At 38.2% G+C, this 13,185-nt stretch overlaps 1 protein-coding gene across 1 annotated transcript in view; it reads left to right on the top strand.

Moving 5' to 3' along the window:
• Positions 1 to 11,409, top strand: part of znfx1 (zinc finger, NFX1-type containing 1) — a 16,177-nt gene extending 4,768 nt beyond the window's left edge. The window contains exons 7-18 of the mRNA XM_037679825.1: positions 380 to 618; positions 1,227 to 1,394; positions 1,598 to 1,746; positions 1,967 to 2,110; positions 2,192 to 2,306; positions 3,029 to 3,258; positions 3,902 to 4,041; positions 6,257 to 6,389; positions 6,977 to 7,144; positions 8,434 to 8,544; positions 8,700 to 8,795; positions 8,910 to 11,409. Of these exons, the coding sequence (XP_037535753.1) occupies positions 380 to 618; positions 1,227 to 1,394; positions 1,598 to 1,746; positions 1,967 to 2,110; positions 2,192 to 2,306; positions 3,029 to 3,258; positions 3,902 to 4,041; positions 6,257 to 6,389; positions 6,977 to 7,144; positions 8,434 to 8,544; positions 8,700 to 8,795; positions 8,910 to 11,354 (4,138 nt within the window). The 3' untranslated portion in view covers positions 11,355 to 11,409. The remainder of the gene's footprint in view (positions 1 to 379; positions 619 to 1,226; positions 1,395 to 1,597; positions 1,747 to 1,966; positions 2,111 to 2,191; positions 2,307 to 3,028; positions 3,259 to 3,901; positions 4,042 to 6,256; positions 6,390 to 6,976; positions 7,145 to 8,433; positions 8,545 to 8,699; positions 8,796 to 8,909) is intronic.
• The last annotated feature ends 1,776 nt before the right edge of the window (positions 11,410 to 13,185 follow it).

Genomic DNA, 13,185 nt, shown 5'->3' on the forward strand with positions numbered 1-13,185 from the left:
TCTGTCTGTCTGTCTGTCTGTCTGTCTGTCTGTCTGTCTGTCTGTCTATCTATCTATCTATCTATCTATCTATCTATCTATCTATCTATCTATCTATCTATCTATCTATCTATCTATCTATCTATCTATCTATCTATCTATCTCTCTATCTATCTATCTATCTATCTATCTATCTATCTATCTATCTATCTATCTAATCTATCTAATCTATCTAATCTATCTAATCTATCTATCTATCTAATCTATCTATATTTAATAGAATGCTTGTAGAAAAAAAAAACTTAGAGTGGAATTTTATGTAACATCTGAATTAAGGAAGATTGAAATATATATATATATATATATATATATATATTAAGAAGGATATTTATGCTTTCAGGTACATTGTGGAGTGTTCCTCAGATGTGAGACCACCAGCATACCTTAGGAGAAAAGATCTTTATGATCTGTCATCTGTTGCTCACCCTGACTACAAAAGCAGAATGAAGCCTTTTCACAGCCTGAAGCCAGAGGCCTGGCCTGAAATGGAGAAGCTGGGCATGGATGAGTCTCAGATGGGAGCCTTTCAACTAGCTCTCACCAAGGAGCTGGCAATAATACAGGGCCCTCCTGGAACTGGTATGAGACTCACGAGCTTTGAAAACATTTTTTTTCTCATCAGTAAATACCATCCATCCATCCATCCATCCATTATCTTCACATGCTTCTTCCTTTTCGGGTTGTGGGGGTCACTGGTGCCCATGTCCAGCCATCACTGTGCAAGAGGCGGAGTACACTCTGGACATGTCTCCAGTCCATCACAGGGACACATAGAGACAAACGAGATAAACAACCATTCACTCTCTCACTCACACCTAGGGACAGTTAGTTACCAGTCAGCCTAACATGCATGTTTTTGGTCTGTGGGAGGAAACCAGAGCACCCGGAGAAAACTCACGCATGCACAGAGAGAACATTCAAACTCCACCCAGAAAGGCCCCCCCAGACAGGATTTGTGCCGGGGCGACCTGCTCGCTGAGAGGCTGCAGCTCTACCAACTGTGCCACCAGGCTGCAAAAATCAATAGTCTAGATGACACAATTATGGTTCAAAAGACAACTGAGAACTGAAGCCTTAGAGTGTATATACTGTACTTGCAGAATAAAAAAAAAACACGCTATACAAATCATAAAATGTATGCATATATAGTGTATTTATTATTTTTTTCTTTTTCCGTTTTCCTTCAGGAAAAACTTATGTTGGCCTAAAGATTGCTCAGGCTCTGTTGACCAATAAGAAGCTGTGGAATGATCTGCTTGGTGTGCCCTTTATGGATGATTTGGATGATAAAGGTGCCACAGCTCCAATGCTAGTTGTGTGTTACACCAACCATGCCCTGGATCAGTTTCTGGAAGGTATTTTTTATATAATGGGTAAATGGACCAGTCCAGTCCCTTGTTAAGAAAACAAGTGTGTCGATTTCAAATATAAATGATATGTATGATCAATGGGAGTTATCTAGTGGTCTGAGCCCCAGAACACGCACAGCATTTCAAACAAGCTTTAGGTTTTTCAATGCATATTTTATATATTACATATTATCGTTGTATGGTCATAGGTATTTATAAGTTTCTGAAGAATGGCATTGTGAGAGTGGGAGGTCGCAGCAACAGTGAGATCCTGAAACAATTCAATCTTCGAGAGCTGACCCACTCACAAAGCTTCAGACGGACACTGCCGTCTCACCTCCGCACTGCATATGGTCAGGTGAGCTTGGCTTTAAGTTGCACTGTAAATGGTACACCTTAATTTGACATTTAAATTTATTTTACATACGTTTTTCTCATTTTAAATTTATTTCAAATTTGTTTATCTCATTTATAACGCGTATAATGATCAGTGTATAACCAGTTTAAGTCTGCTGTCTATTGAGTTTCGCAGAACATTTCACAAATTATTGTTTTATGTTCCTCTTTCTGTTTTAAAGATCTATGGGGAGCTGTGTGAAGAGGAAAGGGCAATCCAAGACCACAGTTTGAAGCTGGAGTGTTCTCTGAAAGGTGTAATACGGGAACACTTCTTAAAGAGTTTCATGTCACACATACACTGGGAAAGTCTCAATTCGCCCCCAGTGAGTGATGCAAAAATACACATTGGACAGGCTTGGATTAAAAAAAAATGTGTTAACAGATTAATTTGTATTCATTTGTAGAACGGTGAGGGATTTTACTTCTGGAATCAGAAGTCCAGTCTGATGATGGAGTGGTTGGGTTTGGGAATGACTGAGTTCCAGCAGAGGGAGACAGAGAATGCAACTTCAAATGAAGGTAGGCATTTTACTGCTGGTTGAAGCTCGGTGAAACAATGGAAATTTATTTAATATTTAATTTTATGATCTGCTAAATTGAATCCTTACAAGTTCCAGAACATTGAGGTGGTAATAAAAATCTAAGCTTTTAATAGCTTTAGCAGGATTATGTTCTGTTACAGCAAATAAACCAGCACCAAGTACAACTTGGTCATTTCTGTAGTGAAACACCATAAAGCATGGGCTGTACAGTTCATAAATAAATGCACTGTACTTGTATATTGAATGAAAACTGCTTTGTCTGTACTCAATTGGTTCATGTGATAGTTGGGTTTTTTTTTTTGCCACCCATAAAATAGCAAAAAAATGTCAGTAAAACTGTGCATTCGTTTGTATAAAGCAGGGCTATTCAACTGGCGGCCTGCGGGCCATTTTCCGGCCCACAGGCGACTTCAATCCGGCCCACCAATGACTTTATTTATTTTTTTTTTGTTTTCTTTTCTTTTTCTGGGTTTGGATTTTGGAAACAAATTTGGGTTTTGGGTTCTGTTTATTGCATTTATGATTCAATGCAATAAAACAAACAATTTTAACAGATCATTGTAATTCTTGGTTTATTTACGTAATGACTAATCGCTGGATGTCAGAAACTGTGGCCCACTGAGCATCTGTGTTGAATAGCCCTGGTATAAAGCGACAATCTTCATGATGATTCTTACCTTGGTCTGTTTTCTGTGGCAGAGGAACCAATGGAGATAGACGAAGACCTCATTGAAATTGCAGAGGAAGCAGAGCTGATTCAGGCTGAGCGCATGATCGACGACGAATGGACAATTGGTCCCAGAGTTGGTAAAGATGACAGAAAGAAAGGAAATCAGGAGGACACTGTCAGAGAAGTGGAAGAACTGATGCTGGCTATGAACCTGGACAATGTTGACATACAAGCTGAGAACAGTGAAGAAGGATGGGAGGTGACAATATTAAGATGTTAACTTTTCAAATGCTACATTAATCTAATATTTTAATAATAGTAATGCTATTTAAATCCGTGCCTGCTTCACAGTACTGTTGTTTTCTTGTTGATGCATTTTTTAATTGGCATGTTACTGCTACCAAACGTCACCCAGTGGTAAGGTCTAACGCAATTAGCTAAATTGTAAACTCTGTCATTTGTTTTGCACACACACATTCTCATGTGAGCCCCCATACTTCTATACCAATGCCAGCAGTTAAAAACCACTCTAGAGACCATTTAACAGTCTAGCACTAACAATGTTTTGAGTGCTAAATGCAATCAGTAAACTTAAATTAAAAGTTTTTTCATTAATTGAACACAGGAGTTAACTGCGGTTTCTAAAGAAAACCACTTTTTCAGCATGATGTACTTCACTACCACTGTCGGTCCAAATATTTCAAGCGTTTTTGTCTGAATGAAACGAGCGGCAGCTGTGTATTGACATCACTTTAAACTTTACTTATTGCCGTACTGTGTGATAGTATGGCAGCACAATCTTTTTTTTAATTACAGAATAGCCAGCTAATATAATAGTTAATCCCTTACGTTAATGAACTGAAGGCCTGAAGATTAAAGTTTGTCCTGTTCTATCTGCACAGTTTCAACGAGAGCAGAAAAAAAAGCTAAAGAGTAAAATAAAGAGAGCATTTGCGACGAGCACGGCTATGACTGAAGAAGAGGAGTCCACCATTTTTGATGTGTGGAAAATCCCTCTGGAGGACAGATGGAGACTGTACTGGTAAGTTTACATGTGTGGTTGGAGGTTCTGCTCATAATCTACCATTATTATAACTGTTCCCTTCTACAACCTGTTCACTTTTTTTTTTTGTGGCCATTTTTCATTTAACATTCTTACATTATTTTGCTGTGGTTTATTTTTATTCCCTAACCAACCTTGGCCTGGTAGCTGCAGTATATTCCCAGTGTGTATAATTAAGTCAACCAGTCAGCAAAATGTATCCCAGAGGATCTTATCACCACAGAGCCAAGATGCAGCTCCAGACTTCTGCTACTGTGAAAACAAGACTGTGGGGTCAAAATGATTATTAAAACTAACAAGTTTCTAATTTTCTTTCAGAGGCACATGCTGTGTCTTTTTGTAATTGTTTAATCACGGTGCAGTACAACGTTGTCTGTAGTGCATGATCTTATTGTGACTTAAAAAAAAAATCCTAACATTATTAATTCATTTTTATATTTTTGTTCTTAGTTTACTAGCAAAAGGAAAACCTCTTTTTCTTAACGTAGCCATATTTATACCATACAGTAAGTCCCTCGATACTTCGTGGTTCAACTTTCGCGGACTCACTGTTCCGCAGGTTTTCAATGTAAAATCGTACACGACACACGATTGGCTTATTGATGGAAGGTGACCAACCAGAGCATTGTGCTAAGGGGCGGACTGGCTATCAGGAGCACCGGGACATTTCCCGGTGGCCTGGCCCGCTCAGTGGTCGCCGAGAGGCTCCCTCCTTCCTCTTTCTGAGGCTGTCTATCACGGCAGAGCAGACACACATAACAGGCAGGCATGCAACCTGTTGTGTGTCTCGGCTCTGCTGTGACAGACAGCCTCAGAAAGTGAAAGGAGGAGGTGGGGGGTGGGGTCTGTAATTTCCCCATCGCTGCTGGCCATCAGGAGCACTGGGAAATGTCTCGGGGCTCCCGATGGCCAGCCCAGGCACTGATTGGCTCAGTAACCATAGCCTCAGTCTGTCTGCTCTCTTTCGTTATGCTCTTTTAGAGCGTTTAGAACATTGTTAAGAACATTGCAAGAGTGTTGGAAGGGTTTGTAAGGCTTTTAAAATGTATATAAATACTAAAATAAATATAACGTACCTACTTTGCAGATTTTCACCTATTGCAGGGGTGTCTGGAACGTAATCCCTACAATAAGTGAGGGACTACTGTATATGAAGCCACTACAGTTCAAATGAATGCAGTGACGTCTTCCTGAGTTTTCTTTAATATATTTGGTCTACAACAGAGTGTGTCCTCATCAATATCCCTGTTACTATTCTGAAAAATCTTATACAGTACACATCAGTGCTTTTGTTAATTGCCGGTAAGCTACAATAAGTTGTGTCAAACCTTTGGGAAAGGGAATTTGTTAATGTACACAAATTATATAGATGAAAATCAAAGCAAAGCTACAGACCTGAAGACATCTAAAGTATTAAGATTTTGTCAAATCGTGAACCCGACTAATTAAATGAAAAAGGGGAAATCTCTTAAGGAGTCTCAACAAAACATTAAACATTTTCACCATCAAATCCACGGTGGGGTAGTAAACACTGAATTTATTTTTGATTTGGCCTGACATGCTCATAACATTTCAAATAGCCAAATTAAACATTTAAACTGAGTGACATTTCTTTCCTAATATTTTTTTTTGAGGGAGAAACTTACAGTAAGTCTAATTCCATGTTTACCCAGTGGACTCTAGATATTTATATTTTATATTATCCACTAGGTGAGTTTGTCAGTAACTGCCCACTAATTAAAAAAAAAATTTGGGTAGACCTTATCCAACTTTAACTTTTGCTCACTCTGTTAGCTTTGAGTCTCTTTTTTTTTTTTTAATAGTCTGGCATTTTTTAAAAATCTCTGTGGGCATTCTGGGCAACACTTTCTTTTGAACCAGTTTACATTTCATTTGAGTATATACTGTAAAGTGCATGAATTTTATTTTATTTTTATTTTTGTCTCGTAATGTCACCTTTTATTTCATTTCACATCTTAACATAAATTTCTTATAGCTATTTTATAAAATCAAATAGAAATGTAGATGAACAACTTTTATAAAGTAATTTGCTTTAGTTCAAACTGAGACCATATGTGTTGTATGAATAGCTAATACACAGAAAACGGGTCCAGATAATGAGATTTAAAGGGCGTACATCTTATTGCCCATGATTTCACGATGTTTTCTTCTTAATTTCTTTTTGTGTGAGCAGGTTGTGGGTGACACGCTACAGGATAGAGCTTCGTACAAACGCCCTGGTTTCAGAACAGGCCTATCAAAATGCAGTGGACAGATTGGCTGATGTCAAACGGGAAGAGAACCTTCATCTCCTCAAGAAAGCAACGGTACAAATTAAGTGGGCTGTTAAATTGTTATTTGTATTTGATCTTTAGTGTTTGTGTTTAGCAGGACAGGCAGACACTACGTCTGTGCCCAACAAAATAGAAAAATAACGTTTTCTCATTTTAGAACGTAGCCAGGCTAACATGCTGTCCATCATTCTGCATCTATTCATTTCCTGTGAGTAAGCTAAACTAACCAGCAGTTAGGTTTTGCTGATTTTAGCCCAGACATGAAATATAAATATTATCGGCAACAAAAGTAGATGAAATAAGGAGTTTTAGCTAAAACACTGAATATTTGTGGGTGAATGTTGGCAAAAGATTATAAAAAAGTTCAAATGCATTCACATGCACTGTATATTTATATTTATGTTTTCAATTTTAATGGAAATTTCCATTGGAGATCAGGTACAACTGATCTATTGGAAATCTGAACACGCAACGTCCCAACATCCACGTTAGTTTTCGTTTTAATAAAATTTACTATTTGAGATTAATAAGGATGAGATTGCTAGGTATTGTGTTCCTCAAATTAGTTTAAGCTGAGGGCATAAAGGTTATAGCATATTAATAAAACATATTCTCTCCAGGTGATTGGCATGACAACAACAGGAGCGGCCAAATACCGCAAAGCTCTGCAAGAACTACGTCCGCGTGTGGTGATTGTAGAGGAGGCTGCAGAGGTTCTTGAAGCCCACATCGTTACCACACTGAGTGAAGCATGTCAACACCTCATCCTGATTGGAGACCACCAACAGGTAAGGGCTCATCTGTACAAACAGGGATTTTCTTGAATGCTCGCTTGTCCTGCAGCTTATTAAACTCTGCACTATTTTATACACGTGTCACAAGTCACCATAATCAAAATGACGTCCCCCCAGTTTCAGGTGAAATTGACAATAATGGCGTGTTTCAAGTTCCCTCATCCCCAGATTTGTTTCTGTGTTCCTTTTAGAGAATGGCACAACATCAAATAACTGTTCAAAACAAAAGGAAAGAGCATGCTAGTCATTATAGGAGACAGAGGAGATTAGTGAGGAGTGATATTCTGGACATCAGTAGACTATTATACAACAACTTGTCAGGGCCTGCCAAGCACATATGGGCAGGCAGCCTGTCTAGCAATCTGTGGCATGTGATCACAACTCCACAGAGTTCTATCACGTCTAAATATTCTGTCTTGCTATCATCTCGCTGTATAACTTCTGCCTGCTGTAAACTAATATTTGCATATTTTACCCTGATTATTCATGGATTTGTTCATGTATGAAATTTGGCAAACATTAATTCTTCACATTCTGACAGAGAATTTAGTAAGAAAATAGATCTTTGAAAAGCAAATAAAAGGATCAAAATCAGGCTTTGAAATCAAGCGCTTTTGAAAAAAAACATTGGATTGCTTGTCATTTGCGCTTCTTGAATATTCAGTTTAGCATATAGGCAACTTAATGTCAGACACATTTCATGTAAGTAACTACTGTGTGAACAAATTATTTATAATCAACTGTCAGAATTATTTGTTTGAAATAAATAAAAAAAAAGTTTTTTGTTTGAATGGCTTATATTGGGGTCATTCTTTTTGTCATAGGCTTCACTGCATATTATTTTCTTAGCGTATCCAGTAGGTGTTGTGAGTCCTGTCTTTAAAGAACCAAAGTTTAATTCATGCATGTAAAAGAAGCGGATAGATTACACTATCCAAGTAAAATAAGCTTTGGCATTGTTGTGCTATTCAATTAATTGCAGGTTTGGTGTTGGATTGAGGAGAACACATTGCTTCACACTTGTACTAAAATTTTGTCTTGCCTCCACACCCCTCCCACATACAATACTTGCATGATCACACTCTGTCTTCTTGCAAATTTGGGTTTGCATAAATGCACACAGTTTAGACTAAACGTTCAAGCAAAATTGCAAATTAACAGATAAAAACGAAGAAAATTGTGTATACACATGTTGCATTTTGTGTGTGTGTGTGTGTGTACTTGTAAAAAGAAAAGTGTTAAGACAAAAAAAAAAAAAAGTGATATTTCTTTTTCACTTTCAGTTGAAGCCAAGTGCTACCGTATATGATCTTGCTAAGAACTTCAACTTGGAATTATCCATGTTTGAGAGGCTAGTGAACATGGGACTGCCTTATGTTAGACTCAACTACCAGGTTTGTTTTTTCATTTATTCTTTTAATCAATGACAAAGTATGCAGAAGTTGACTTTGAGATACTGAGTTTCCATTTGGGTCCATGTTATCGTCTACATTCAGTACTGAATGTTGGAGATTGCCATGTTTATCTGTATTGTGAATTTGTACTTCAGCATCGCATGAGGCCTGACATTGCCCATCTTTTGACCCCACACATCTACTCAGAGTTGGAGAACCATCCCTCTGTGTTTGAGTATGAAAGCATCAAGGTACTTTTGTGTTTTCTCTCTTTTAATGAATATTAAGTCAAACAAACACAATTAACATTAAAACATAACATCAAATGTTTTTTTTGTTGTTGTTTTTTTTTTTTTACCTTACAGGGTCTCAACTCAAATTTATTCTTTGTGGAGCACAAACACCTTGAAGAACAGATCAAAGATGGAAAGAGCCATCAAAACAGGCATGAGGCAATGTTTGTAGTGGCACTTTGCCGTTACCTTCTCCACCAAGAATACAAACCCGAACAAATTACTATACTCACAACCTACACCGGCCAGCTCTTCTGTCTACGCCAGCTAATGCCTGCCAAAGAGTTTGCAGGGGTCAAAGTACATGTGGTGGACAAATATCAGGGGGAAGAGAATGACATAGTTTTGTTGTCTCTTGTACGTAGTAACTCAAACGGTAAAGTTGGCTTTTTGAGCATCCCTAATCGTGTCTGTGTAGCATTGTCACGTGCCAAGAAAGGCCTGTACTGTATTGGCAACAGTAAGATCCTGAGTGAAGTTAAACTGTGGAGCAACATCTTTGACACCTTGAGAGAGAAAGAGCAGATTGGGAAATCTCTGACCCTGTGCTGTCAGAATCATCCAACTCGACAGGTTGAGGTTTCCTGCGCTGAGGATTTTAAACAGGCACCCGAGGGGGGCTGCACCCAGCCTTGCCAGTTTCGTCTGGATTGTGGGCATGTTTGCACAAGAGTTTGTCATCCGTACGACCCAGAACACAAAGAGTTTAAGTGTATCAAGAAGTGTGAGAAGATTGTATGCGATCAAGGACACAAGTGCCCACGTTTGTGCTATAAAGGTTGTCCAAAGAAATGTGAAGTGAAGGTTGAGAAAGTCATACCTGCGTGTCAGCACAAACAAATGGTTCCTTGCCACCAGGACCCAGCCACATTTGCATGCCTGGAGCAATGCCAGAAGATGCTCGAGTGTGGACATCCATGTGACTCAACCTGTGGAGCATTATGCACTAGAGAGTGCAATGTGAAGGTCACCTTAAAACTTAAGTGTGGACACAGCCAGAAAGGAGCTTGCTATTACAAAACAAAGACAGAGCAACCTGAATGTAAAACTAAGTGTAAGCACCAGTTAAAATGTGGCCACACCTGTCCTGGTACCTGTGGAAAGTGTTACCAGGGTTGCTTCCACAGCCCCTGTTCTCACCGATGTGAACGTCTTCTAATTTGTTCTCACAAGTGTTTGGAACCTTGTACTCGTGATTGTCCCCCCTGTCAGAGGACATGTGAGAACTTTTGTGTCCACAGTAAATGTATGAAGCCATGTGGGCAACCATGCGCTCCTTGTATCGAGCCATGTTCCTGGCAGTGCCCTCATCAGAGCTGCAGTAAACTTTGCCATGAGCCATGTGATCGCCCACCATGCACTAAACCTTGCAAAAAGATCCTGGAGTGTGGCCACCCATGCATTGGTCTTTGCGGAGATAAATGTCCAAACAAATGTCGCGTTTGCAATGCTGATGAGGTGAAAGAAATTTTCTTTGGCACTGAGGATGAATCTGATGCTCATTTTATTCAGCTAGATGAATGTCGACACATTATTGAATCCACAGCCATGGACCACTACATGAGTTTGGATGACAACAAACAAGGAGAGCAGGTGGCAATAAAACTAAAGGAATGTCCCAAGTGTAAAACTCCAATACGTAAGAATCTACGATATGGATCACACATTAACCGCAGTCTGGCTGAGATAGAGATGGTAAAGAAGAAGATGAACGAAAGGCAACCTGATATTAAAAAAACAAGGTGCGCCCTTCAAAAGCAGTGGAAAACAAATCTTCCAATTTGTGAAATACATGTGGGAATGGAGTACATGGAAATCCAAGACAAACTAAAAAACGAATACCTCACAACCATTGACCTCTGGGTCCTTGAAAACAAGATTGATTTCCTGACAAGAGTGGCAAAACTTTTAGAAGTCGCAACAAAAAACATGTTATCCACCGATAGCTACAGCTTTCGACAAAATGCCACAAAGTTCATCAGTTGGATCAATAGCAAAAACCAAAGGTTCACAGACCAACAAGTCTTTGATTTGCAGAGTGAGCTACAAAGACTCAACCTCCTAGCTGAACTCAATGTTCGTTGCCAAAAGGCAGACTGCACGGGGCAAACCAAGAAAATGCAAATCGAGGTGCAAGAAATCAGACAGGTTTTGGAAACACCTGGCCAGTTCACAGAACACGATCAAGTGAGAGTGAAAGACGCTATGAAGATACTGAACAAAAAGTTTCCACTCCCAGGCTTGGGGATCAGTGAGGAGGAACGAAAGATGATCGTCTCAGCAATGAAAATGCCCCCAGGACACTGGCACAAATGTCCTAATGGCCATGTCTATCTTATTACTGAATGTGGAGGGGCTATGGAGAGTCGAAATTGCCCTGATTGCAATGCTTCGATAGGTGGACAAGACCACAGGCTGACCAATGGCAACCAAGTTGCTACAGAAATGGACGGGGCACAGCATTCTTCTTGGTCTGAAGTAAATAATCTTTTAAACTTTGAGCACCCTGAACTCTAAAACTTTTCAGGGAAGTTGGTTATTGCTTTGGCTCAAATGCAAAAATTAGTGAGCAGCCTCAAGTCGTCATTCTGTAAATACATGTAACAACCATTTAAATTCCTGTTGAACTGATATTCTCCGGGAGTGTTTTAGGCATTGTGCACTTCAAGAAAAATTATGTAGGTTTTTGTTCAAATTGGATGCAGAATACCCTGCATGAGACCACTTTCTTCCTGGTCGATATGTACTTTTCACATTCTTTACTGAATCTACTGACTGATGTGATACTTTTCATTTGCTTGAACAATATTGTGAATGCATTTTACTGTAATACCTTGGAAATCTTCAACCTTTTTATTTGTGCTTCCTGAATTGTGAGTTCTGATAAAAAATAAAAAATAAATCAAATAAAAAAAAAAATCTAAAGAAATACCGTTTATGATAACGGTAGATTAAAGTACTCGAGTTGACAGAATCATTGTTCATTACAGTAAACAATTTTAAGATTATGTCAATAACAACTGTCTTGTGTCTCAACAATAGGTGGCAGTAAAACATTGTAATTAAACACACTGCGATTATACAGTATTCAGACTTTTTGTGCATAAAAAAAAATAATAAAACAAGTGTTAAATGCAATTTCTTGTCGTTATTTTTCCAAGTACATCCTAGCACATAATGTTATGTTCAGAAAACACACAGTTCAAATGACAATATAGAAATTGGTATTTATCATGTGTTGTAAAGTGATACTTCTAATTCTTTTGTGTGTTCTCTGTAAACATCACGATAAACTTGCACCATCAGGAGTTAAAACATTTGTGCCTAACAGGATATCATTGGCAATGAAGCCAAAGAAGCAACCCTGAAATAGCTTCCATTTCTCTTCACTATACAAGACTCCCAGTCGCTGGGTTTCATTTTGGTGTGTTGTAACCGCTTGCATCACTTTATTATATGATGAATGTGCCCCTGTCACAAAGCAAGCTCCAATGCAAACTTTGCAGTCTGTAGAGGAGGGTACAACAAAAATGTTCTGTCAGGAAGGTGTTAAAATGTAGCAAATTTTAAAAGCTGGCCACTCTTTGTATTTATAGTATTCAAGCTCAAAGTTGAGGGAGAGCTGATGAAAGGTGACACTGGCAAAAAAGGGTAATATCCTACCAGGTGGACTGACTCATCTATCATGTCAAGTGGCCTTAAAATATGCTGCTGTCAGAGATTCCACTTGTGCTTTCACAACAAAAAACTACCTACTTGCCCCAAATCCTCTTATGCATAATGCATGGTTTGATAGTGTCCATCTTATGAACAGTGAAATAACTAAACAATGTTAAGTTAAAAAATATATAAAAGATGATAAATACTCCACTGTTTAAAAGTAAAGAAGCAAATTCCATGTTAAACGATTCCTTCTGATACAAATGCTTTATCTGTATGAAAAATTAGCTTCAGGACTATAAATCGGCATACATAATCTTTCAGTTTATTATGCAAATTAGCAGAGTAAGAAACATGCCAAGCTGCACAATTATAAATAACATTTCTCTGAAAGAGCAATAACCTGATTTGTATAATTGAAAAGTATTTTTGCATTTACTGTATATTTTACTAGAGTGTGCAGGATAAGCGAATGCAAAATTAGTTTATTTCCAATGTTAAGATGTGATCAACTGGTTGAACTGTTTGAATCAAACTTGTTGAAAGAAATTCACTGCTAACTGAATCACACTGTAGATGTATTTCTTTTTCAACTTTGGCACTTTGTTTTTTTTAGTATCTTAGTAGTATTTTTTTATATGTTTTTTTATTATGTTAGTAGTATTTTTGTAGTATGTTTTTAGTATTT

This window comes from Nematolebias whitei, chromosome 7 (genome assembly GCF_014905685.2).
Source record: "Nematolebias whitei isolate Nwh7 chromosome 7, NemWhi1, whole genome shotgun sequence".
Lineage (NCBI taxonomy): Eukaryota > Metazoa > Chordata > Actinopteri > Cyprinodontiformes > Rivulidae > Nematolebias > Nematolebias whitei.